The sequence below is a fragment of the Athene noctua genome, chromosome 16 (assembly GCF_965140245.1).
Source record: "Athene noctua chromosome 16, bAthNoc1.hap1.1, whole genome shotgun sequence".
Taxonomy (NCBI): Eukaryota; Metazoa; Chordata; class Aves; order Strigiformes; family Strigidae; genus Athene; species Athene noctua.
The window spans coordinates 13711570-13737436 of NC_134052.1; the positions used below are offsets into that span (position 1 = coordinate 13711570).

At 45.7% G+C, this 25867-nt stretch overlaps 1 protein-coding gene across 1 annotated transcript; it reads right to left on the reverse strand.

Annotated features, from left to right (window-relative positions):
• Nucleotides 1-35: 35 nt before the first annotated feature.
• Nucleotides 36-24804, reverse strand: CABLES2 (Cdk5 and Abl enzyme substrate 2). Its single transcript, XM_074920369.1, has 10 exons — nt 24281-24804; nt 9899-9970; nt 9625-9717; nt 8819-8896; nt 7212-7320; nt 6442-6607; nt 5591-5694; nt 5087-5193; nt 3585-3789; nt 36-3120 (listed from the first exon to the last, which is right to left on the reverse strand). Exons 1-10 carry the CDS (start codon nt 24802-24804, stop codon nt 2980-2982), a joined length of 1599 nt encoding a protein of 532 aa, XP_074776470.1. The 3' UTR covers nt 36-2979.
• Between the last annotated feature and the right edge of the window lie 1063 nt (nt 24805-25867).

The window sequence follows — 25867 nt, forward strand, 5'->3', positions numbered from 1 at the left end:
AAACAAGACGTTTGGTTACAAAACGTGTACCAAAACAGTTTTTATTTCACAGCATCTTAATTTCACAAGTCGATGGCGGGGGGGGGGGAGGAATCGAACAGGCTACAACTCAGACTTAAATAAAGGAGTAAGACAGCATTGTTTACATAAAAATGTACAGCCTCTTATGAAAAGAGTTCTCCGTGCTGAGTCAACCCAGCAGCATCTTCACACGGTACACAGCGCTGGACCACCCCTCGGTGTAAACCTCGTCAAAGCAAGAGGAGTTGGGCTGTGAAAATGTAAAGCCGGCATTTATTACCTCGGGTCCCGCTTTCAGTTTATCAAGGGATAACGCAGTAATAGTCCTTTGCCACATGGTGGCAGCTTTTAGGTGAAAAGATAAATATTCCCACACAGGACTGCAAGCCACACTAGAAACTGAAAAAAAATCAACACGTCTACACACACACGAGTTACTGTATCTCTGCAGAAGGACTGTTTCTGCACAGATACCACAACAAAATTATCCGACAGCATCAGCCCCAAACCCACACTCCACAAGACACTGGCACGGCCTTTGCTCCAACTGCAGAGTCTTTGGCCTGTGCTCCAGAACAGCTTTTGAGCTCAACAACACTGCGTGTGCCCATGCCAATGTTTGGAGTAACTTTCAGACAACATTCAGCATTCTCTAATGCTCCTTAATTTGTTCTTCTGAAAGAGAAAACAAAAGCTTGCCCATTTATGACATGAAACCGTGGATTCTGGAAGTGTAACTACAGCCCCAAACGCCCACTGCAACTAGACAAACCTCCACTGAATAGAAACTGCAAAGTGTTGCAAACCAAAGTGCATTTTTTTTTTCCTTTGATGGTGAGAAAGTTAATTTTGTTACAGAAAACTCTTTATACACTAAACAAAGCAGTTCCCAGAGAAAGTCACTTTCTGATTTCACTAGCCAAAGTGTTTTACCAGTTGGAGATAGCATGCAAGAAATTTCTTTGCTCAGTTCTACTTCTGTCCTCTCCCCTAATGACTTCAGGAATTGGTGGACCACTTCAGCAGTCTTCACCACCTGCTAATTTGAAGGCTCATTATATGCTAGGTGTTGAGTACACCACTATTTCCTGCATGCAAGCACAGTTATATTCAGTAGAAAGTTTAACTAGTAGGCAATTTTTTAAACCTCTTGAAAGATAACTGGCAAGCTTACTGTCTAACTTAGTAGCTACTGTCTCACTTAGAGACTGTAAAGTCCTTCTGTGTTAGAGAGAAATCACAAGCATATTAAATTTTACACAAATAACTTGAAGCTACATACAGCTGAACACAGTTACAAAAGATTTGATAGTCACTGTAATTATTACATATGAAAAATACATTTTCAGCCCTACTTAAAGAGGAAGGGGCTCCAGTAAAGTCTGCTGCAATTCTAATGAAGCCAAATTAGCTTCAGACAAGACACAGCTGAAGAGCAAAGATTCAGCTTTGTTTTTGGCTACAACCAACATTTAATACAAGGAACAGGAATTTACATTACTTTACATATTAGGTAGCAGGTCCCTCACCTCAGTACAAGGTCTAGTATTTCATTTAGGAGTCAAAATTAGAAATTTCTCAGTTGTAATAGCCAAGCATCAGTTTTGTTCCTTGCAAATGGACACAGTTACTTGTATCATAATATTGCTTCAGAAAATAAACCCAAGAGCCAATATCACAGAAGGTTCCACATATAATCAAGAGTTCATTGCCAACCCAGATATTTAAAAAAGAAAAATGAAAGAATAGCCAACGGTAAGAAGTTCTTTAACCTCTGCATAAGCATTAAGAGCGCTGCTGGGCACCAGCCATTAAGTGGCTGTTCAGATGTGCAACAAATGCCAGTTTTATGAGGACCGTCACAGTGATGCAATGCTTGGAAGAACAGAGTAAAAAAGTAGCATTTTAAATATTGAGCATGCTTTGTTTCATTGGCTTAGTTTGGCAGCAGTAGCTCTACCGACTTAAGTATTTGCTCTGAGCACATAAGACCATATATAATACAGTCGTACTAAAAAGGTGCTTATTTCAGACTATGGAACACTGAAACTTTATCCAAAAAAAATCCTAACGACACATTTGACAGCAAATTGCTCCTAGTCAAGCGCTCATCTTCCACTGAACAGTGAATTAGGATGGCAATCGCTTTGCTGCAGCTACCTTGTTCAACATGTGATACTTCATAACAGATCTTCAAACAATCCTTTTTAAATAAAATGTATATTCTTAAGGTATTAATAGTTAACTAAATTGGAACGGAGTAATTTCAATCTTGCTACTTATAGATCTATAGTATAGTAGAGAACAGATGCCCTGTGTATCGTTAGTGCAGATATACTGGAATTGTTTTTCCTTATATGCAAGGCCAATGCAGGTAAAGAATAAATGGCTATACAAATTCAGGGTTCCCCACTAAATAACATAACTAACTTAAAAAGCACTGGTACCAGACCAGTTTTAGGCACATCTTTAAAAAAATAAAGTATGCATTTCATTAATGTAAAAATGCCAGAAGATTCTTAGAAACATCTGAACTTTATGGTGCACTGGAATGGAAGTGATGCTTCCTTTAGTCTCAAGGAATACAATAAAGGCTTAAAATAAAAAAGAAACAATACCATAGTATTCTTCATAGGGAAGAACAGTTTTAGTAAAACCAAAAAGATAAATAAGGAATAATAAAAAGCAGCCATGACAGCTGACTGGTGAATATTTGTGCTTTAAATGTCCAAAAGAAAATAAAGTTCAATAACTCTTCTCGTACCATTCCCCAGACTTGGCATACGTGTCCATAATGCACACCTTGACAGTTTAATAACACACTGCAGACTTCACAACTAGCTGTAGCCAGGGCAGGATGCACACAGCGGCACAGAAAAGGCCAGTGGCAACGTCACCAGCAGCAGTCAGTGATGCGATCCCCAGCGCCACTGGCTGTCAGCTGGAGCGCAGCTTTGGTTAAGACTGTTGCGTGAGCCGTCTGTAATGAGGTAAAACTTGGTTTTCAGGAAGATAGAGAGCCAGTTCCAAAGCTACAAGGACGGTGAACTCAAAACCGATGAGATCTCTTCTGTTGAATCTGAATCTCTCTTCTAGTTTCTATGATAGTAATAAAAAAAAAAGGGGAAGAAAGAATCAGTTAATCTACAGAATACCAATGCACTGTTAGATTAAGTCAGCATAAAACAGGAGTCAGTGATGCACAGCCAGGGCTGTACCTACAGAATTGAAAGTGTTGCCACGGATCAGACAAGTAAACCACCTTATCAGCTCAGCCGTGACACCCACACAACAGTTACGTGAGTTTGCCTGAGAAACAGTAGCTGCAATAGTAACCTCACGGTAGGATCAGTAGGGCATTAGACTGCACTAGTCAGGGTAGTTTGAGGGAATTAAGAAAAAAAAAAAATCAAGGAAGAGCCCTAATGAGACATAAAACTGACTGAAAGAGCTGGTCTTAAATGCAAGCATGCACTGCTGAAAGTCTTGGCTTTAATCGTTGTCTTATTCAATGAGCTAGAGAGAAGGCTTTGACAACACCTGAAACAAGTCTCAGGACTTACATCTATAAGGTGTTTCACTTCATGTTTCCTGAGATCACTGCTGATCTTGGCTGCAAGCAGAACGCAAGCACCAGCACACAGTTTGCGGTTCTGTTTGTTGAGTTTGCCTTGGAGGACGAGCTTCTCAAAGTAAACATACGCCATGGAGACAGTAACCGGCTCCAGATTGCACTCTTCACTCAGGTTCCGCATCTCTCTCTTTAAACTGGGAACAGGAAAAAAACAAAGTCACCCTTTCAAACACGACAGCTTTTATGAAATGGTCTACAAACACTGCAGCACGAGCTCAGAAGACATATGGGCAAGACTCATATTTGGAAAACCATGACAAGTATTATCCTAGACTGGAGAAGTCCAGCTGGCAGCAAGTTGGAGCTGATGCACAAACTGATTTAACCTGGCTGACAACTGTGGAAGAGCAGTTCCTCATCTGCCCATAAACATCTTAGCTGCCTCACTGTCATACAGGATATTGCTGTATGATTCCCTCTGGGCTCCCAAACTGGTTCATGATTCATATTGTAAGAGTGAACCACTCTGACCTACAGAAAACCACATCAAAGCCCTGCAGATCACAGCAGCTGCTGCTTACAGACCTGTCGACTACACACCTGGAGAAAGAATCAGGTCTGAGGGGGAAGGCAGGCTGGTTTACACATTTCCCACAACAGCTAGCCCTTCACTTCAGCATTAAGGCAGACTTTATGGTGGATGCTACCTCTCACAGCTGCCATCCGTGCTACACCTGCAAGATCTCTGCACAAACACACTACTGAAAACTGCTAAAGAGGAGCATGCAGGACACTGCAGAACACAGGCTCTGCCTGAGCAAGCCTTCCACTTGGAGCCGAGTTACACATCGCCCTGGTGATTCAGCAGAATCACGTATAAGCTGGCTATTTCAAAATGCCCTGATTGCATTAACTGCCGTGTAATGCCAGCAAGATTACAGCTCTCTGAAGGCGCAACAGTGCATCTCGCTGACGAGCGGCCAGATGCGTTTTCTGGAAGATGAGCAATTCTGTGTGGTTTAGTCCTGCCTTCACAAAACACTTTTCTTTACCAAGACTCCCCAGACCTAATGCTCTTCTTTATCCTAGAATCTTCAGTTCGAGTCTGGTAATTAAGGGGTGAAAATAGCCAGAGGGTCCAGAAAGACAATCCAGGTAGAGTGGGACTGCGCTACAGCCAAACAATCAGGTTACAAGGATTTGTTTCAAGGCTAATGCTGCTTCGCCGTTAATTGGCTGTTAGTACACCACAGATGGTGAAACAAAACCCTTTTAGGTGGAACTGTGAAAACCAACTGTTACCCTTTCTCAGCACCCTAAACATGCTTGTACAGGGCTGTCATCCTACAGTCAGCTCAACTGGCAACAAGAGATTAGTGTTTAATCATATATACTATTAATAGATCTACCATTATCTCCATCCAAGTGGAAGATAAAAGCAGCCTTGTACAGCGTAGACGACGTTGTCACTAGTCAATGCTTGTTTCTTACCTCCTAATTTTGCTCAGTGTCAACTTGATATGAGGAAATTTCTCTCTAAAGGTTTCGTTCATATCCTTTTTAAGGTCCGAGGGTTTCACATATTCTATGACTGTAGTCTGAAACACAAGAGGCAAAACTTGTAATTTCTCTTGTGAGCAGTACTGACAGCCAGACAAGTTTTCCAGAGACACTAATTCAAAGGCAAACCTGAGTTTTATTATTCACAATTTAACATTTCTGTAATGTCCTAAGTAATAGACCGAGTTGAACCTCAGCTAGAGACAAAGTTTTAAAAAACTAGTAAGCAAATGATTACAAGAAGCAAATAACTACATGTGTGAGGTTCATCCTCAACAAGCTGAGTGTACAAACCCAACTATTTGTATTTTTCCTAATAATTTCGAAAAGTCACAACTTCTTCCTAGAGGAAGCTTTCCTCCTTGGGGAAGTTCTCTATAGGAGGATCTCCCAGGCACTCACTCACTCCTCTGGTCAGGTATGCCAGTCACTCACCATGTAAGAGGCAAAGATGAGAACACGTTTATGTTTTCCACAGGGCCACTGAGGATCATCCAGAAGATTTGGATCATACTCTGCGGCTTCCCCAGCTTCACTTCCTGAGGGAACGAGGAAAGCACATTGGGTCACAGGATACAGAGCTTTAAACTCCCTGTTTCCTCTTTAAAAAAAGTTTTCAAACAGCAAACATTAAGAGTGCAGATCCCATAGTACAGGCAAACTGCAGCTACATTCATATGTTTGCATGTCAGAAATGCACCAGTCAGGTATTAGTATTATTAAAAAACCGCACAAGCTCTTTCTCCAGCATGTGCCTGATGCACCATTTTAGACTCAGCACAAGCTAAGTGCTCTGTCTCCTACAAATATGCACAGAATACCACTGCACAAGACTGAACACTCGCCTATAACAGACAGCAGAGTTGTCACGTTTTCCCTTTTACACAAGAGAAGGAATTCTTATCACAAATTCTGGCTTCTGCCTTGTTACTGGGCTAGACCGCAAGGAAGACTGACCACCTGTCTCCATGTACACCAGATGTTTCTTATGAGCAATATAAAACTTCACATTTCCAAGGAAAAGCTTCAATTGCATAAACAGAACTAGGCCAGGTATACGAAGGATCTAAGGAATGTGTGCAAGTCTCAGTCCTAAGGCTTATCATTTATACTTCATGAACAAGCCTTCTTTTTACTAGGCTGTGATAAAAATAGTTTCCTTCCAGCTGCAGCACATCCTTCCCAATAATGCGCTTTACCACTTGCAATTGTTTCAGGCCAGTATATTCCTTTTATGCTTTTCTGCTGTGTGGACAAGTGATGACAGAACTAGCGGCTGTCCTTACCAATGTCTGTGGTTGCTGGTATCGTTTTTGCTGTCACAGGTTTATATCTTGACGCAGGAAGACTCCGTGAAGCACTAGCTCGACATGAGGGAACAGCACCATGGCTGTCAGCTTTGCGAACAACTAGGGCATTGGTCGGATACAAGAATTTTGCATAGGACACAACCTTAAAAAAAAAAGGGAGAGTTGTAGTAGTTATAGGGGAAAATTTACTGAAAAGCCTGTTTGCAGGATTTTCCAGCTCTGAGTCCCCTGGAGTTTGTGTTTGGGAGTGGGGACCTTGAAACTGTGGGACAGGAGGAAAGGGAAAAGTTGGATGAGGAATGCCTTCCTTCCACAACTTCAGTATGGAAGTGTTGTGGAAGATTTAGTGGGGTGGCAAAGGGGAGAATCACATCAGTAAAATTCTGGTAGTATATAAATTTAACTAAAGAGGTATAAATTCTGCCTATATTTCAATCAAAACATCACTCGCATGTTGCTTGAAGTACCAAAATCAAATCAGTTCTCCAGAAAGAGGCAGAAGTGATCACAGGCTTCAACAGCCTCCTCCTCTGAAGCTTTACCACAAGCCCAACATTGCAAACTTTTAGGATCAAACCAAACTTCCACTACTCTGAAAAGTTACATCTTTCACTTTATGGATGGCAAAGCACTGCATAAATTAAGTGATTTGCCCCAGCACGAAATGCTCCTGGGGTGAAAGCAGCCATCTTACCCACCTGCTGTCCCCTGCTTCTGTTAAAAAAAGAAAAGAAGAAAATCCTTACCTTGCCATCAGCACCCAGCTCTACTCCTTCCAGTCCAAGCACCATCTCAGTAGAGACTGAAACTCCTCCAGAAGGATGTCGTTGCTTCTGTCCTTCCATTTTTAGATCACTAAATGCAGATAAGAAAACGCACTATTAGAAAATGCAGCATAAGCCCAGCTCCCTCTATGCTAACACCAGGTCCATCCACTAGCTGCAGCCAACACCACCAGGTCAGAGTTCTATGTGAGAACAGTGCAGTCCCTCAATCCCATCTCCAAGAAAGCATTAATTTTTAAGTACTCTTTTCAAAACACAGATGTTCATTAACTGAAAAATCCGATTTCAAATAATTTTAACTCAAATCTGTAATAATACACTTGGCAAATGTCAACTTTTTTAATATGGTCTTTCTGCATAAGACCATACCATTTGTAAACACATGAGTGCTCAAACACTTAACAGCAAACATGATTTATATCACTGGTTTTCCAGGATTAGAAACTTGCCTTTCAAGCGCAATTTTCCAACCACTGTGCACACAAACTCAGATTAAGAATTAAGGCTGCTGGCAGAACTCTGCTTCAGCGATGGCAGCATGCAGCTTTGCCACCTATATTCCAATGTGAAAAAGCAGCTTTCAGTTGAAGAACTGCCTTGCCAGCATACAAGCAGAACGACACAGTGCTCAGAACTGCTCTAAAATAGCTCCAGTGACCTTGCTGCTTTTCTATTAAGCAAGAGAATATTTTCCCATCAACTATTTTTATGGCAAGTGCATTTGCATACAATACAATTCCCACCACTAAACATCCGTTTCCTCCATCCATAAATTATCTACAGGACAGAAATGACAACACAATTGTTTTGCCAAAAGTGGATTAGAATAAAATTAGTGTTTTCTATGGTATCCTTGCAGATCACAGACCTCCACAGAATCAGCTGAGACTTCACAAGAGACTAAGCAAAGCTGCAGGGACATCCAGTTAGCAGGTTTTGTTTCTCATAAGTGATCATATTGATAATTCTATACATAAATGTAGTACAAACACTAAAACCAGTGTCAATCAGTCCAAACTGCTTTTGTTTTGCTGAGATTGCAAATAGTAACATTCATGGCTTAAAGCTGAAAAACAGAAGAGCATCTTAAACTTATTTAGATGTAACTTCACTATAAAACCTTGAGGGTTTCTAGTACAGGCAGCAGCATCCTTCCCTAACGTTCTGTATGCTTTTTCGCTGGCACTGGTTTTTTGTTGCACTACAGACAGTTGGTTTCTGACCGCTTTAAGAATACAGGAAATCCTACACAGCAACAAATATAATCTGTTCAAAGTTGGCTTCAGGGATTTCACAGGACTGGAGGGCTTTAAAATGTGAATAGATACCTGAAGAAAAGTCTACTTTTCCCAGTATTTTTCTCTGGGAGTGTGAACACTTTGACACTGTGGCAATGTCTGATTTTACTGCTCTGACAGCAAGGTCTTGTCCTTACGTGTAAATGTAAAGTGAAAAGTTAAATAAGTTCACCTGCTGCAAAACAGGAGACCTACACCAAGCATACTCACTTAAAAAGATCTTTTGCAAACAATAGACCAGACATTTCACAAAGCAGTTAGATGACTCACCTGATCCGTAAACTCTCCCCGTAAGGTAGGATAGAAAAAGCCACACACAGTGTTCGTTTAGCACAGATTAACACTATCCTGTAAGCAGATGGGAAAAGATCAGGGTATGAATGAAGACTCAGAAGTTACAAAGCAGCTTTTTATGGAACATGAACACAAGACTCTTCTTATATTGCTCTGCAAGGCACATAGATACTGCGATGGGTTTTATATTTTCAGAAAGAAGCACAAAAGCCGAGGTTTCACTCTGACCTTGCAGATCCTTAGAGTCAAGCTCTGTAACAAAGCCCAGCATTCAGTAACTGCCATCACCTTGGGAGGTCCTCAAAGGACCTTTAAATATGTATCTCTATCCATGTAATTTTTACATAAACCTTGTAAAACATTATCTAAATCTTTTCACATTTAGATGACGTCTCACACCTCTATTAATAATAAATATGAATGCAGCCTCCCCTTTCTCTTCTGGCCAGCAACTACGAGCCAAAAATTTGGCTAAACCAAGCTGTTGTTGTTAAATCCCCCTCAGCTCTGACCTCTCTGTGCACTAGAGTTGAGGAGGGTGTTAGAAGAGAATGATTTAATCTCCTCAAAGCAGGATGGCAGAACCACCAGAAAATTGCTGCAGACACAGCAGATATGATCACTTACTGTCTTTAATAGAAGTATGTATAAAACTAACAAGACCCCAAGGACATCCCCTTATTCCCACTGATATGAAATGCCTAGCTGCATTGAACTAGAGTCTCCTGAGCACATCCTACTTCACCCGAGTATAGGAGGCACCTCGCTCTCCAAGAAGTTACCTGCTGTTCTTGGTGTCATACTGCCTCATGTTCTTGATGAAGTGCATCTTCTTCAAACTTTTGTGTCTTGGAGACCCAGATATATGCTTGGTTCTGCAATTATGAAAAAACACAACACCTGTTAAGTGCTCTGGAAAAAAAAAAATCATGCCAGTTGTATGATCAGATGGCAGCACTAGCATGCAGGACCTCAGATATTGGCGTGGAAGAGGGTAGAGGGAGGAGAGGACTGCATGCAACGAGTTGAGATTAATGCTGCTTTTGAAAAAAGTACCTTCGTACACTGGCATATTCCACTATGTCTTCTAAAAAGTCTAGAGAGCAGCGCTGGGAGATAAAACGCCTTCTGTAAAATGTACAACACCACGAAGAGTGAACAATATTAGTTCATGGCCTCCGAGTTGATGAACTGCAACAGATCTATGAGCTCTTAGGACAAATGGCAGGATTTGGGGAAATTTTGTTTTGTTGGAAGAGTGCTTAACTAAGAGTTTCAAATTCCTAAAAAGGCCAAGAACTTGTCTCCCCCGCCAGGACCCCTGAAGTACACATTTACACCAACTTCATTAACAAAAGCATTCACTATCTTCAACACATAAGAACACCTATCTGTAAGTTAAACACCTTAAAAAGCTTCCAAATACTAATTTAAAATCTTACAAGAAATATCACAAAGCCCTCCCCCCATCAAAGCAAGGGAATAAATCATTTTATATCAACCTATGGACAGATATATCTGTATGATGACCAAATATCTGTGTCTGTTCTTGATTCAGAAAACAGTTGTCTCCAGCTGCAGGAGTCAGCAGACTGAGAGACTATGATGGTAGCTCAATAAAATTGACAGATCTCTCCAGAAAACAACAGAGAGGGTTATTAGAAGAAGCGAAGAGTATTCAGTACCCATCTGAAATCCCAGAATGGAAGATGTAAGAAGAATAATAGTAGGAATCATGTGAGTTAGTGTAACAGTAATAGGATATTACATTTAAGAAAAAAAAATATAGACTTTGGCAAAGAAAGATACATTACTATTGTCAAAGTCAAGTCATTCTTTGTTGGTAGAGAATTACAAATGAATTGTGAAACTATGACTGCAATTTCCATAAGAACAATGCACTCAGATTCAACTGCCACCAGCAAAATGCTGACACTACAGCTACCAGATTCCATATTTTCTGCTTTTGTTTAAACATACATTGTGCTGCATTTTTAGCACAAGCCACATGCATTCAAGTCCAAGGTTTTCTTCCAAAGTGACGTCGTAACTCAACTAATGGACAACACTGCCATGGAGTTAATGTAGAAGCAGCATATGAGACAGAAGTTGCAGGTCTCTGGTTTGAGAAGATCTACTTTTGGGAAAAAATTCAAACTTTAAGTTGCATCAGAGTTCTGGCATCGTGAACGGCCAAACCACTCAGATCCAGGCCAGGCTCTCACGCCTGGAAGTTAACATCCAACACCCAGGCAAAAGCATGGCACCTTGGGTGGGTGCAAGGGGAGGGGGTGTGTGTGAGGGGGGAGAGGGCAAGAAAAATGGGATTTCTTGTTAATGGCTATGGAAGATTTTATACTGCAAAGCCATTTTGAGCTTCAGTTGATTCAAGTTAAAGATCAAAAAGAGCTACTTAGGATTAAGTCTGGTCTTGAAGTCCAGCACTTCAAGATTTTGAAACATCTGGACAATCTGCTAATCCTAGTGACTTTGCCTTTCCTCCTCTCCAGCCTGAGCTGGGTAAGAAACCAAACTACACTATTTTTTTGCTACAGAAGAGATACACCAGAATTCAGGAGGTGAACAAAATCTGTCTGCTTTTTCTAAGCATGGTATCTAGAAAACCGCAAATTGCCTGAGTGAAAAAACAGGTGCTTTCACCCCTTTTTTCCCCCCTTCTTGCAAGTTATTTCTTCTCTTCTGAGCTACTTGGAGCTATTGCCAGAGCTGCCTGCCAAAAACTGTGCCAGCAAGACGTGGCAGTTTCCCTCCCCACGGCACATCGCCGTTACAGGCGGCATCGCTGATGCACAGGATTTGCTGTAACGTTACAGATTTCTACAACAAGCAGATTACCAGCAACAGGAGCACTTGCCCCTCTTGCTTCAAACTACACCAGGAACACAAAAGCCAGCACTTTAGAACAGATGGTGTTCTGGTATTCTTCCTTACACACTGAAATAAATGTTACTTAAAACTGCTGATCTGCAGGCAAGCCTCTGCAATAAGGTCTCTGAAGTTACTCCTGTAGTTATACACGCCAATGATTACCTAGAGGTTTTGCAAAATAACACCTCAATCTGAGTATTCCTGAAACCCAGGTTAGTTCCTCACTACAAGTTCATGAGAAACAATTCACTGTTTTCTCTGTATTCTCAAACACAGAGAGAATGAACGCCAAACAAATATTTTTTTTCTTCCCCAAGTCTGCTTACAATCCCCTTAATAAAATATAATTAGCGCCCCTTCTCTGTGAATTTGTAATACCTTATACTCCCGTATAAAACTTTATTTTTCCCCTGGAAGGAAATTGTCTTCAGATTCTCAGCAGTGCTGTTCACAACTCAAACAGGTAGGAGGATGAAAAATTAGTGTCCCCTTCTGTAAACACAAGGGAGGTAAATCCTCCCACAGGACTAACACCCTCAGCACTGCTAGAGACTGCCTCCTACACATCAACAGCTATTAAAGGGTGCTACTGAAGAACATTCCTTGCACAGCTTCAATGCCCTTCATCTCAGCACTTCAGTTTTAAATTATTTTTTTTTTTTAATTTTTTTTTGTTTTTTTTGCTTTTGAGGAAGAACTGCACAGGCAAGTTTAACGCTTTCACATAGACATGGTTCTCCAGTCTACTTTGACACCTAACCTGCCATAAAAAACCCTTCATGAAACGTGGAGGCCAATCTCAAACCTCCTGGAGTGAATGCACTGGTAACATCCACACTCTTCCTCCCCTCCTGAGGGAAACAGGGCTGGAGGCAGATGCCATGTGTGGTGAGCAAAGGGGAAACACAGCTAACACCAATGAGAACTGGCACTGGTACAAAGCATGTCCTTGTGTAAAAGGATGCTGGTGTAAGTAACTGGATGGATTGGAAGAGCCTGGGCTAGACCCTCACTAGTAACTCCACAGTGCTGTAGGGGCAATGGGGGTGTGCTCACCTCCACGGTGGAGACTCAACCGAAGTGTTACACCTTCTGAACACCACCTCGCTTCCTCAGTAGCAGGGACAAGAGTGACAAACGCCTGAACCTGCTCTGTAAGAGCATATCTGGAAGTAAAAACCTGCTGCAGTGAAGGGAATATCCTGCCCCTTGACTCAAAACCACAATGACTCATCCCCACTCTGCCAAAAGGAAAGTTCATTTTTAGCTATGATTGTAAATATTTTGTCCTCAAGTGAAGCTGTCACCTTGGAGGAATCCCAGGTGCTAAGCAAGACACTCTAAAATCTTAAAACAAGGTCTACATGAAGAGGTCTCACTAACCCAGCCAGAGTACCCAAACCTGTCTCTATGCTCCAGCCAATGTTTTACAACTCCCTCGCTGCAGACCAAGAGAATCCTCAGTACCACTGATGTACGGAGCTTCTTTATTAGGTAGTGCAGTACTTGCAGTATGCTGCAAAATGTAATACTTTGAGTAGTCTGCACTTATTGTTATATACACACACATATATATTTTATTTAGAGTGCTCTTCTCATGCAGCCAATCCACACTTTAACAAAAGGCAGCACAAGACCACTTCAGCAGCTGCTAGTTTCGATGAAAAAACATCAAGTCATGTATCCTGTGCTAAGCAGCTTCACCTAGGATAACACTTCTTGCTTGTGCTCCGATCCACTGGAATTCAAAGGATTTTAAGTAGTTTACACAGAGCATTTGCTGCCAAATGCAACCCAAATACTAAACCAGAATATTAAAGTCTACATCCACACTGTAAATTACCTTACACACACCCCTACTGACATGCTACCTGACAACTAGAAATCGAGGCATCCAATATTAATTGATGTTAAAGTTAACAATAAAAAGTCAATAAAAAGTTAATGACTTTGTGGAGCATGCTGTAATTTCAACAGTATTCTAAAGAAAGTTCAAACTCTGTTCACCAACACCAGATATTTCCTCGATAATCTACAGAGGTTGCCTGTTTGCACATCCTTGATCAGGAGCTCACTTTTGGGTGCTTCCCCCCACTATTTCAGGAACCAACAGAGCAGGATCCTTCCAGAACTTCAACATTAAAACCAGCAGCTGTGTTTACACAGCCAGCACCTCCAAGGGGACCCACCAAGCGAGAAAACACGCGCAGCACATGCTCAGAGATAAGGGGTAACAAGCGGAGGAATTCTGGATTATGCCTTAGCTTATCTCCATGTGCACACACGGACACACACAATCCAGCACTGCTGCCAAATCCCTGATGAGCTAAACATGCACTTGAAAAAAAAAAAGCCAACCAACCAACCAACCCACAAAACCTCCTGTGTTCAGATAAAACCCCAAATTAAATTCAGAGTTGCACTGCCATCCTGGGAAGCAGTAGCCAGCCCACACATTTATCCTTTCTGATGGATTTCCCACTGAGAAAACCCAGCTTCAGAGTTGTCCTCTTCCAGTCCTGCCAGTGCCCCACCAAGTGCTGGCAGAGAAATTCTGCAGAGGGCAAACAACAACAGACAAGCAGCATGCAGGAGCCCCTGCCCTGACGCTGACACTGCTCTTAAGTGTTCCAGCAGAACAGGGCACAGCTAACAGCAATCTATGTATAGCACCGGTAATCCCTACATGTCCTGTCTTAGGAATTGAAAGGAAAAAGCTGGTTAAGTCACAGCTCCAGATTGAAGGACAGTGACCTTTCTGATGGCTTGCCAAGAGTATTCTCCCCCTTCCCACCCACATGCTGGGCTACCTGCAGACACCCAAGAAGACAAGGGTAACGTTTCAGGATGTTGCTATAGTGGGAACTGTCCAAGCCGACCATTCTTTAGCAGACATTATAGTGGAATGCAAAGGAGATACTAACCCTGTGCTATCAGACGTGGCTTCAGGCACAGGCAAGCCTCTTCCACACCTGCCCCTCGGCCACTGCGTCCTCCAAGGGACAGCAGGGCAGCCCGTTGGGCCCCCACTGAGATCCCAGGCTCTGCTTCCAAGCTTGGAAACAAACAGCCCTCCTGAATCCCATCTTAACCCCTAATAATGGGCCTTAGAGTGGCCAGTGATCTTACTTACGCCCCTGCGTGCAGCTGCCATTTGGCCATTTTGAAGCTTCTCTGGTTTGCCCATCTGGTTCCTGCATTTCTGCCACAGCAGCCGAACAAACCGGTTGGTCTTGCTCCTTCATAAAGGGTTAAATCAGAAGTTTCTAAAAATTGTACAGGGATTCTCTTCTCATCCCAATTAACCCCCACCTCTCTCTCGCACAGACAGGTTTGCACTGGGAGCCAACACAGCCAGCGTTCCACCAGCATTCAGCTGTTTGCAGCCACACAGCACCCGGAGCCCATCTTCTGCCGTGACTCCTTACCCTCACCACTTCTCACATCCCCAAGCCCTGCGACACTGTTCTGCCAGTTACCAGGCCTAGCATAAAGGACACAGCCAGCATAAAGATGAACCAATAACCAAATTGTATTTGATACAGAAGGGTCAGTACATGGGTGAGCGCTGGGGGTACAAACAAGTCATTCAGATTATACATAATCGACATCAATCCACTGACCCCAACAACGACACCGCACAACCAACAATGGGTGCAATAAATGGTGACATGCAGTCTCCCATAGAAGAGACGGGAGACAACCGAGTCAACAAGCCAAACACATCAGACCAAGGAAGCCACACACTGAATCTCTACACAGCCCGTGTTTACAAAGGCCAGACCTGACTGGAGCCCAGTCCCAGGGAGGCGGGAGGTCCTTCCCCAGCAGGGAGCTCTGCACAGGACATCCACCTCACACACAGACACTGCCCCTCCTGCCAGGGGTCCCAGCTGTTATCCCTCGGGGGACACCTGACCTTGGGTTACTCAGTGTGGGACCCCTGGGGCTCCTTTACCCAATGGCTCTGTCTGCCAGGCCGGCACCACCCTGGGGGGAAGCCTAAAGGTAAACTCACCCCCCCTTTGTGAAGGGCTGTGGGAATCACCCATGTGCCAACCTTAATTTGGGGCTTGGGGTTGAAACCCCAGCATTTCAGACACGAGCATTCAAAGAGGCTGCAAAAGCCAGACCAGTAACATGACTTGAGACCTCCTCCAGCCAAAGGGACCAGCAGGGCGGATTTGTTTCTGATGGAGTCACATCCATCGCCCCTCTGCTGGGGGAAGGATGCCACACTGCATGCACCCACGCAGGCACCCAGCCCCCGGGCACTGGGCTAAAATTAGCAGCAAGGTTCCTATCCTCTGCTGCTCTTTACCCATACGGACTGCTAATAGATGGGTGGAATGGGGGAGGTCAAGGATTTTTAATTACTGAGTAAATTAGAGGCTAATAAAATTTGGTTTCCTATTTCTCACTTCAAAGAGTTTTATTTTAATATGATGTCCCTTTGTAAGGTCCTTTACAGGCCTCAGTATAACCACTGGCATCAAGGGACCGAGTTACTAATATAACAGGGACAAAAATAATTTATTGGTTTTTGGAAGCACTAGCTTAGTAACAACTGCCAAAGGTAATTTGCACAAGAAATCCAGATCCCAAATTCTGTTTACAATAGGAAGACGTACCTGTCCAATTTGTTTTGCCAAGCCATATTTTAAAGATTAAGCTATATCATTTTCCTGCCTTACAGGCGAGTCAACAACCAGACATGAACCGTGCTTCGGTTTGACTCGGTAAAATACTGGCATCAAGGGATTAAGAAAACCAGTTCTAATTTTTTAAGCTTACTTTTTCGCAACTGCCATTACTTATGCAGCCCCAGAGACATTTAGTGTTTTCAGGCTGGCATCTCAGAGTGTGTGACTGTGAGCATCCCTATTCTCCTATCAGTGCCCCGTGCCCTACCACCTTTGGTGCTTATGTTGAGTTTCCTGCTCAAAAGCAGATTGAGGACAGCTCACCAGTAGCAACGAGTTCTCAGTAATTAAAGCCAAAAGAAGTCAGAGACATTTATACTGAATCACCATCAAATCCACATATTTGGTGAAACAAATTACTTTAATGAAGAATCTACACCATGAAGTGCCCAGCACCAGGCAAGCCATTTTCATGGATGGTTTCAGCTCTGATGTTCAATGAGAGGCAGTGGCAGAAAAGACACCCTGCATAACCAATAGCATACAGCTACGTGCTCCTTCTTTACAAAGTCAGCTACTCACTGTTTTATGGCACCACAAACACACAGTTTGGATTGCATGCCACCATCCAAGGAGCTTGTTCTGACATTTGTTTAAGTATCCAACTGCCAGAGAATAAATACAAGTCTCACAGCAGGGCTAGTTTAAGTTATTCCTCCAGTAATATTAATTTTAAAGAGTAAAATCAAATTAGCCACATAAGCATGGAAAGTACTTTTATGCTTCAGAGCAGGCCCCTCTGTGAGACCTCAGGATGAGGGAGGAGGCTCAATTCCTTTACCTTTGTGTTCTTATTCAAGGTTTGTTTGCAAAACTGAAGGGTCACCAAGGGCTTTCCTTCTGGTCCCCAACAGCCAGGAGAAAATCCTGCACTCCTCAAACACCAGTAAAGTCCACAGACACAAGGGGAAAAAATGTATCATGCAGCCTACAGGACAGGCGAGAAAGAACAGAAATGAAGTATAATTTGAATGAAGGTGGAGGCAGAGTAAGTGGGAAGCTCAGTAAGCCTGGAGAGTTTTAAATACTAACGAGGAAAGAAATTAGATACTTTTCACAGCGGCTGCTACTTCACTGCTGATTCACAACCACATATGATTAAGACTTAATGCTACTAGGAAATGAGCTTTGTATTCATTATGTTTCATAAATCACATTGTTTTGGTGCTAAGAACGTTTAGACAATCCAAGGATAAAATAATGCCTTCCAGTAAGCATTATGAAAGCCATCTGTTGCAACAGAACCACCAAACCAGATGCAAGGTTTGTCATGCTCAGAGCCCACTTCTAAAGCCCACTCCTAAAATCCCTGCTGCTTCTCACAAAGCAGACTGGGTGTGCTGGTGCCAGGACACAACCAGTAACTGTATTTCTCCAAATTTATTCCTGTTTCTGGAGGTGTTCCTAGCTCACCAACCTGGTTCCCTCTATGCTTGGCACTCTGCTCACTAAGCACTGAACCAATGACCAAAACAGGCGAGAGAAAGTCAAAGTGTGTCCTTGATAACACTGTGGGCATTATGCTAGAAATATTCATGTACTTCCTCAAGAGGTGATGCTGACATTTCATCATGTGCCTTGTTAAAATAAAAGCCTTCAGCACAATAAAACTCCCAAGCTAAAAAAAAAAAAAAAAAAAAAAAAAAAAGAGAGAGAGAAGCTTTTAACTGGGAAGAAGAAAATAGAGAACAGGCGACCAGAGGAAACCCAGTGAAAGAAAGTTTAGAGAGGTCTCTCAGTGTTTTTATGGGCACTTGGTTCTTCCCCCTGCAACATCACTCATTCCCTCTAACCACAATTAAGAGGTTGTAGCCTCACCAGGGCAAAATTTTATGCCTAAATTGCAACAACAGAGCAAGTGCAAATCTGTCCATACTGTCAAGCAAGCAAGTTTGATCAGCATCAGTTCAGCCCATGCTGAGGCTGGCTAGCAAACGAAACGGGCTACCCAGCTCCGAGGCAGCTCTGCGGGCTACGCCGAGCTGGGGGACCACCACGCTGAGCGAGGGCTGGCCCGAGAGGAGCCTTCTCTGGATGGAGAAGGCGGCTGCACAACCAGGGGAAGGGCTCTTGGGATCACAGCCCCAGGCAGCGGGGCCAGCTGGCAGCAAGCTTTTAGTTTTAGAAGGACTCACTGCATCCCACGAATCAGAGGGCTATCTCGTGAAACACTTTTTCTTCTCTTGCACTTAAGAGACCTGTTAAAGGTTCTTCATTTAACATTTTTTTCAGAGGTTATATAGACTATAATAATTCACAGCAAATTATATACACAACAGCTATAATCCAAAGGTTAGTAGTTTAAAGCTCTGCATTGAAGAGTAGCGTGACAGAGTAGCTTTGGCTGAGCACGCTCCATCTGCAGTTACCTGTTTTGTTTTTTTTATACCTCGTGCTCATTAAAGAATCCAAATGTCATTATGCTTGCGTGCACGTCAGATTCTGCATTTTTTAAACTCAAACTACAGAGCCAGAAGACTTCAGAACAATCTTCAAATGAAGGCTCAAAAGCATCTTCAGGCTTGCTCAGCCTGACAGCCTCACAGCTTTAACTGACAGATGGAAAAAGGAGGAACACATGACAGCTGACATTAAGTCGTCAAGATTTAATATAACTAAAACACATACTGCAGGAAATAAAAAAAAAATTAATAGAGAATTTTGCAAGAGTCACTTCCCCCCTCTCTGCCTTTTCTTTCTCCTTCTAAACAAAACAAACCATACCCAAACCCAGAGCAGAAGGGCTCCTTTGTGGTTCAGAACTACCCTTTATACTGAAAGCAAAGATCTTTCCCTCCCTCCCTGCCTCATTCCACAGTTCATGGAGATTGAAAAAAAAAAAAAAAAAAAAAAAAAATTACCATCTCTGCTAACTTCTGAACTGGTTCAGTCATGGCGCTAAGAGCACACAAAAGCCCTGAAGAAGCTTCATCTACAGCTAAGCGGGACAGCTGTCTGGTCAACTGGCAAAGCAGACACAGGTTTGGGCAGTTCACATTTCTGCAATTATCAAGAAGGACTTTGGGGCTCAGTAAAGTTATGGTAAGGAGCCACAACAACCTAAACATATCCTTCTCACTGGCATAACACTCCTACAGGACTTGCTTACTGGAGAGCTGAAAAAGAGCCCCACCAATTCCTGCCCAAAGTTAAGCTATCCAGCTTTTTACATTTCATTTGATAGCAGTTTCCCTCTCAGCTGACGATTCCTTGACTTGAAGAAAAAAGACAACATCATTCTGACCACCCTCATCACCTCCTGCAGAGAAGAACTTCAAGCTGGCAGCCAGGGAAAAGCAAAGATAGAAATGGGCTTCCAGAGCATCCCCTTTCCCACAGCATCCCAAAACCCATGGCTGGGGATCCTGCAAAATTGCTTTGAAAAGCTGGTGAAATCAACGGCAAGGTACAGTTAATTCCGTACAGACTTCTGCTAGAGATCAAAGTTACTTTAAAAGCCTCTGGATTCTTTTAAATGAAGAGGTCAGACAACCTTCAAAGTGTCTAGGACCGTTTGACCCAGACCCATTCGCAGAGGCACGCAGGATTTAAGGACGTGGATTTTCTGATCTTCAAGTTTCCCGCTAGCACACAACTTACTCCTTCTGATTAATATACTTGGCTGGGAATGTCAGATAATAAATACTACAGGCAGCTATAAATTATAAGCATTTAATACTGGACACATGCAATTCACCTGCAGTTGCAAATATGAGAAAGCTGTCGAAGGAAACTGTGCTTGCTGAGGAGACTACAGCCCTAACATTTCAGCTGATGCTTAAATAAAGTTCAGGTTTGGAATATGTTCATTTTCAGCTCTGAGCAGCACATCCCAATCTACTGTTCATGCTTGAAAGGTCAAAGCTTACTAGCTCCCACAGATCTTGCTGCTTTCTGAAAAGCACCATGTGCGCTCAGGTTATTCCAAATAAGGCTTGAAACTAAAACTAAGACTTTTAAACATTATATTTCACCCATCTCAACAAAATCTGCCGATTAGCATAGGGTTTTCTTTAAAGATATTTCTATGTCTTGAAAACAGCAACTAAGCTGACAGGAGGACAAAACAACACATTAACCATCACAAGCATAGAAGCCTGACCAAGCATTTCTGCCATTCCACCCAAGGAACTAATTTGATCACACCTATGTCAGCAATCCAGCATCCAATTAACACTTAACAGCAGCACTTTGGACCAACTCTGCTTTTATCAACTACTGTTTAAACTCCCCCCCCCCCCTTATAATGACTTAAATTAGCTCAGTCATTTCTGATTTATCAGCAACCATGAACATTCGGTTCAACTCCCTGACCACCGAGCACCAAGGACATTAAAGCATCAGTTGCAAATTCTCTGTATTTATTCTCAGGCCCAGCAAAATGCAGAGTATACGGCAGAACTAGCTGCTTTACGCTGCACTATACTGAAACCTCAGAAGCACAACAAGCATTGCCATTCAGAGCTGCTGTTCCCATTCTTCAAGCTTTCATAACCTGGCTATTTCCAGGGCCCTCTGTTATCTGTGTTTCCCCAGACAGCTCTGCCACTCTCAGACCCAGCTGCAGAAATTCATTAAAAATCTGTGAATGCCGATTTGTTCGCTGTTTGCTGCCTCCCTGCACTGCTTTTTGTGAGGCTTGTTCTTTGAAAGAACAAAAGAACAGAGCAAGATGGAATAGGAGAAGGGAGGAGGGATGGCACTCAGATTAAGCAAGCTGGTATAACACAGCATTGTAAATTAAGATCCTGTAAACAGAAGACTCCTTAGGAAAACAAAAGTAGAAGGTTAAAGTCATTAAGTTTATAATGCTCAGCCAGCAGCAGTGAAACCATCCGGATTGAATGGTGCCTCCGAGGGAGCGTGCACCGCTGAAGTTTCCATCCTAAAGGACCTGACAGCTACCAAGCAGCTCCAAGAAACTCCACGTTACATCAGCTGAGCAGATCACCGATTCCTTGGGCCATACCGAAGATCCTGCCTGTTGCTAATAAATAACCACCAACTCCAGCAGAGGTGCCGTCACAACCTGCCCCGAGCTACGCTGGCTGGTCTCATCGGCTTCTTGCAACTTCGCAATCAAGTCAAATGAGATTGAGTTTTGTAATAAAACCCTGCCCAATGAAACGGCCAGTTCTAGATAAAGTGATCTCCATGGATCGAGGCAAGGTGCAGCGCCATGAAATCCCCGTCACGGCACAGGACTGCGGCGGCACCCGTCACCGCTCACGGATGGAGCAAATCTGGAGACCCTTCAGCCTGTGCTCCTGGTGCATTTAAGGGAGGCTCCACCGAGGGCAATTCAAAGCAGCTCTTGACAGTGACTAAAAAAGGACTCTGAGGAGAGCAGCTGCCTTAAGTGGGCACCAAAGAGTAGATGTCCAGAGTCGCAGCACAGATTCCACCTCCCCCTTCCCTCTGGTGATTCCATATGCCTGTGTATTTGCACGACACACACAGTTAACCTATCTAAGTAGCAACATTACCATAGAAAATGATACCAAAATTCCCAAGTCTCAATAAAAGGAAATCCATTCTGTGATTGTTCAGTGATTTCTGAATCTTATTTTTCAAGCAGCACGCCACATACAGAAGGGAAAGCAGCATAACCATCACCGTCCTGCAGGAAAGAAAGTCCCCGAATCACCCCTGTATTTGTGACAGGAGGAGATGCCACTGTTCTGCTGAGATGAAGGGATGTCTGTCACAGAGCAAACATGGAACCGCCTAGCAAAAAAAAATAGTGCTCTAGATCCCTCACCCTGCAAGTCAAAGGTGAAACTGTAATTACAGCAGGACTAGGAGGAGATACAGTGGGTCTAACACATCCCCACAGGCAGCATAAAACTGTCATTTTGTCAGAAGATGGGTATATCTCCAAGTAAAGATGTGGATCTTCTGCCTGATAGTTTCAGCAGATGTTCTCTGCTCCTTTTAAAGACAAGAAATACATGAACTCTCACTGCAAATCACCCTTGTAAGTACTATACAAAATGATAAATGTGATACAATATACCCTTTCAGCCACTTCTTTCAAGCTGAAAAAATCGCAGTCTGTTCTGTCAGACAGAAGCCCTTTCATTCCCTTGATTACATCCTCATACTTCTCTATCTTTTATTTCTGATTTATCATTCTTTTCAGGTGGATTGATTAGAGTTACTGTAGCGGAACATAACATCTAAAATCAGATGTTGAGCAAAGAGGCAGGAAGGACATCAAATGAGAAGATCCTACGAATACTTGCTTAGCATCCTACTGACTTGGCTTGGGAAGGACTGAATCATTTACACAAACTCCATCAGTCCAGAAGTGGGTACTCACAGGCACGCTGAAATGTCACACCCACAGAGGTAACTGTGCTTGTCAAGCTCTTGATGCAAAACGTGCCCTCAAGAGCTTTACCTACAGTATTAAGGCAATAAAACGAATTGCCCAGCGCCCAGCGCGCTGGCTTTGGTGGAGCAGGAGTGCTAGGAAGGAGCTGTACCACAGCAACACCCTCACTTCAGGCTTTGCTGCTCCACAAGCGGTATACAACAGTGCAATCTGTGCGTAGCGGGCATCCATCTAGCAGGCCCGGCTTCAAATTCTCCAAGAAGAAAGGAAAGAAAGGTCTTTTCCACTGCAAGAGAAGCAACGGGTGGTAAATGACAGTTCAAGAAGGAAAAAACCCAGGAGGGACGACGCACAAGAGGGCCCCCACACCTGACTGACAAACAGCTACTTCTCAAAATTCACTCGAACGTCCAAGCAGCCGTTTCCTGGGGATACACAGGACACCTCCACTGCCAGCCACCCGCTGAAAAGGAACAACCATCAACTGACGTAGCAAAGCTCCCCGGCTTTAAAGCACAGACAACATCTCTATTTCAGTTCGCTAACAAAGCTCTGGAAGCCACTACAGACACCGCGGAGACTTAAAGCCTTTGATAGGGCTTTGCCTATCTGCAGGCTCAGAGGGCCAGCTCACTTTACAAAGCTGTTTATGCAAGAAACAGCCTGAAAAGAGTTCCTTCAGTTCACATCCCCAAGACCTGAGCCAGAGCGCCTTCCAGTCGCTTAGAAAACCAACACTTTCGGGCTGACAGAAGTCCTTTGGAAATGCAACGGTAATCCTGCACTGAAGGCCAGAACATCCTCCCCTGCGGCTGACTCAAAGTTCCCAGCGCACAAGCATTTATTAATATCCAGAGTTACTGCACAGACAAGCAGCAGAGGTTAGGAGAAGGCAACTGCATCAGCAGTGTGGCCGTTACACGGAGGAAGAAGCGTCCTACCTAGCAGTGACTCTGTCGGCTTCATCTGGAAACAGAAAAATGCAAAAACCGGGCTGGGGCAAAGCAGGAGGCAGGGTCCGGGATACCGCAGGGCTGCAGCCAGACTCCAAGCGGTGAAACGCTCTGCGGATCCCCCTCACCAGACCCTCCCGCAAGCGGGGGTACCCCCCGCGGAAGCAGCCGTCCCTCCCCAGGGCCGAGCCGCACCCCCAGCGCTCCCCGGTTGCCTGCGAGGTTGAACACCCCCCTCCCCACCCCCCCGGCGGCGCTGCCCCGGGGCAGGTGCTCCCGTCCCGGGGCCAGGGGCCAGCGGGGCCGGCGCCGCCTCCCACGGCCGCTGTCCCCGGGGGCGGCCGTTTCCCATGCTCCGCTCCCCCCCCCCCCCCGGCAGCCGCCGGCCGGCCGAGGGCCCTGGGAAAGTCCGGCTCTTCCCAGAGCCCCGGGGGGTCCCGCCGCTTCTCACGCCCCGCGGGGTCAGGGCGGCCCCGCCGAGGCGGGGAAGGGAGGGGGGGTGTGGTGGTGTTGGGGGGGTGCGGGCTGGCCCGGCGTGCCCCGTCCCCTCACTCACCTCTGCCGCTGCGCCTCCAGCGCGAAGCCGCCGCCCGCCGCGCTCTGCGTGGGGCTCAGCAGCCCCGGGGCGCCCGGTTTGGCGGCCGCCAGCATCCCCGGCAGGGCGGGCGGCGCCGGGGGCGGCGGGCAGAGCGGGCCGCCCAGCAGCAGCTGCGGCAGGAAGATGCCCCCGCGGGGAGGGTCCGCCTCCCCCTTGGCTCCGGCGGCGGCGGCGAGCGGGGGGACGCCGGGCAGCAGCAGGGCGGGCGGCGGCTGGCAGGCGGGCAGCGGGGACAGCAGGCGCGGGGGGGGAGCTCCGGCCGGCTCCACCGCCGCCGCCGCCTCCTCCCCATCGCCCGGGCCGGCGGGCAGCGGCGGCTTCTCGGCGGGCGGGCAGGGCGGGCGGCCGTCCAGGGAGATGTTGTTGAGGAAGAAGAGCGCGGCCTGTCGCCGCCGGGAATCGCCCCGCTTCCGCGGCGGCGGCGGCGGCTGGTCGCGGGGCGGGCGGGGAGGCGGGGAGCCGCACGCCGTGGCCGCGGCCATTCTCCGAATGAGCCGCGACCGCCTGGGCCGGGCGGGCGGGGCGGCGGGGAGGGGCGGGGCGGCCGGCAGCTCTCACGCTCATTGGGTGCGTCGCGCCGGAATGTAAATGAACCCGGCAGCGGCCCCCGCGCTCATTGGCTCGGCTGCTCATCACGGGTAGACCCCGCCCTTCCCGCGCCGGCCGGCGAGGCTCTGCCGGGTCCTAGCGCCGGCGCGGAGCGGCTCCGTGGGCCCGAGCGGCTCGGTGGTGCCCCCGCCGGGCGGGCAGGCGCTGCCCCGGCGGCCGGGCTGGCCGCGGCCCGGCACCCCGCTCCTTGGCCCGCTCCCCGCCCCGCGGGCAGCCCCTTCCTCCCTCAGGCACTCCCCTGCCACAGCCACGAGCCCACCATGTCCCCACCCAACCACCCACCACGTCCCCACCCAACCACCCACCATGTGCCCACACCAACACCCGCCGTGTCCCTCTGTGTGACTTTCTTGAAACTTCTCCACCCCTCATCTCCCCACCCAATCCCCTCAGTGACTCCACTGATCTCCCATTCCCAAGGTCTTGTGGCCTTCCTGACGGGAGGACACATCTGCTAAAACCATCCGCAGGCGGTTGCGCCCATCAGACCGTTCCTACGAAAAGCAGATGAAGGCGGTTGCTCCTCTTGCTCCAGCTCAGCAGCCTGGGACCTGGTCTCCTCGCTTGTGGAGCTGGGGTGGACCCCAACCCACAGGCCCCGAGGACGTGGATCCCTGTGCGTAACCCCGTGCGTGGCCTGGGTACCCCTGCACGGCGCTGAGACTCACCAGCAGCCCCCGAAACCCCGGCGAAGGGATGAATTCCCACGCCTCCTGGCCCCTGAAGCAAAGCCGAGGCAGTACTGATCGTGGGCCGTATATGGGCAAGGCAGACCCAGATCTGGGAGAGCATAAACTTAGTATTTATCTCCACAGAGTTACTCAAGGCATTTCTGCGCAGCACGCCACTTCCCGGACTGGTGTGTTTATACTGCACAGAATAAACATACCCCTCAGTTAAACTGTCTGCCACATCCCAGGATGATGCTCTGACAGC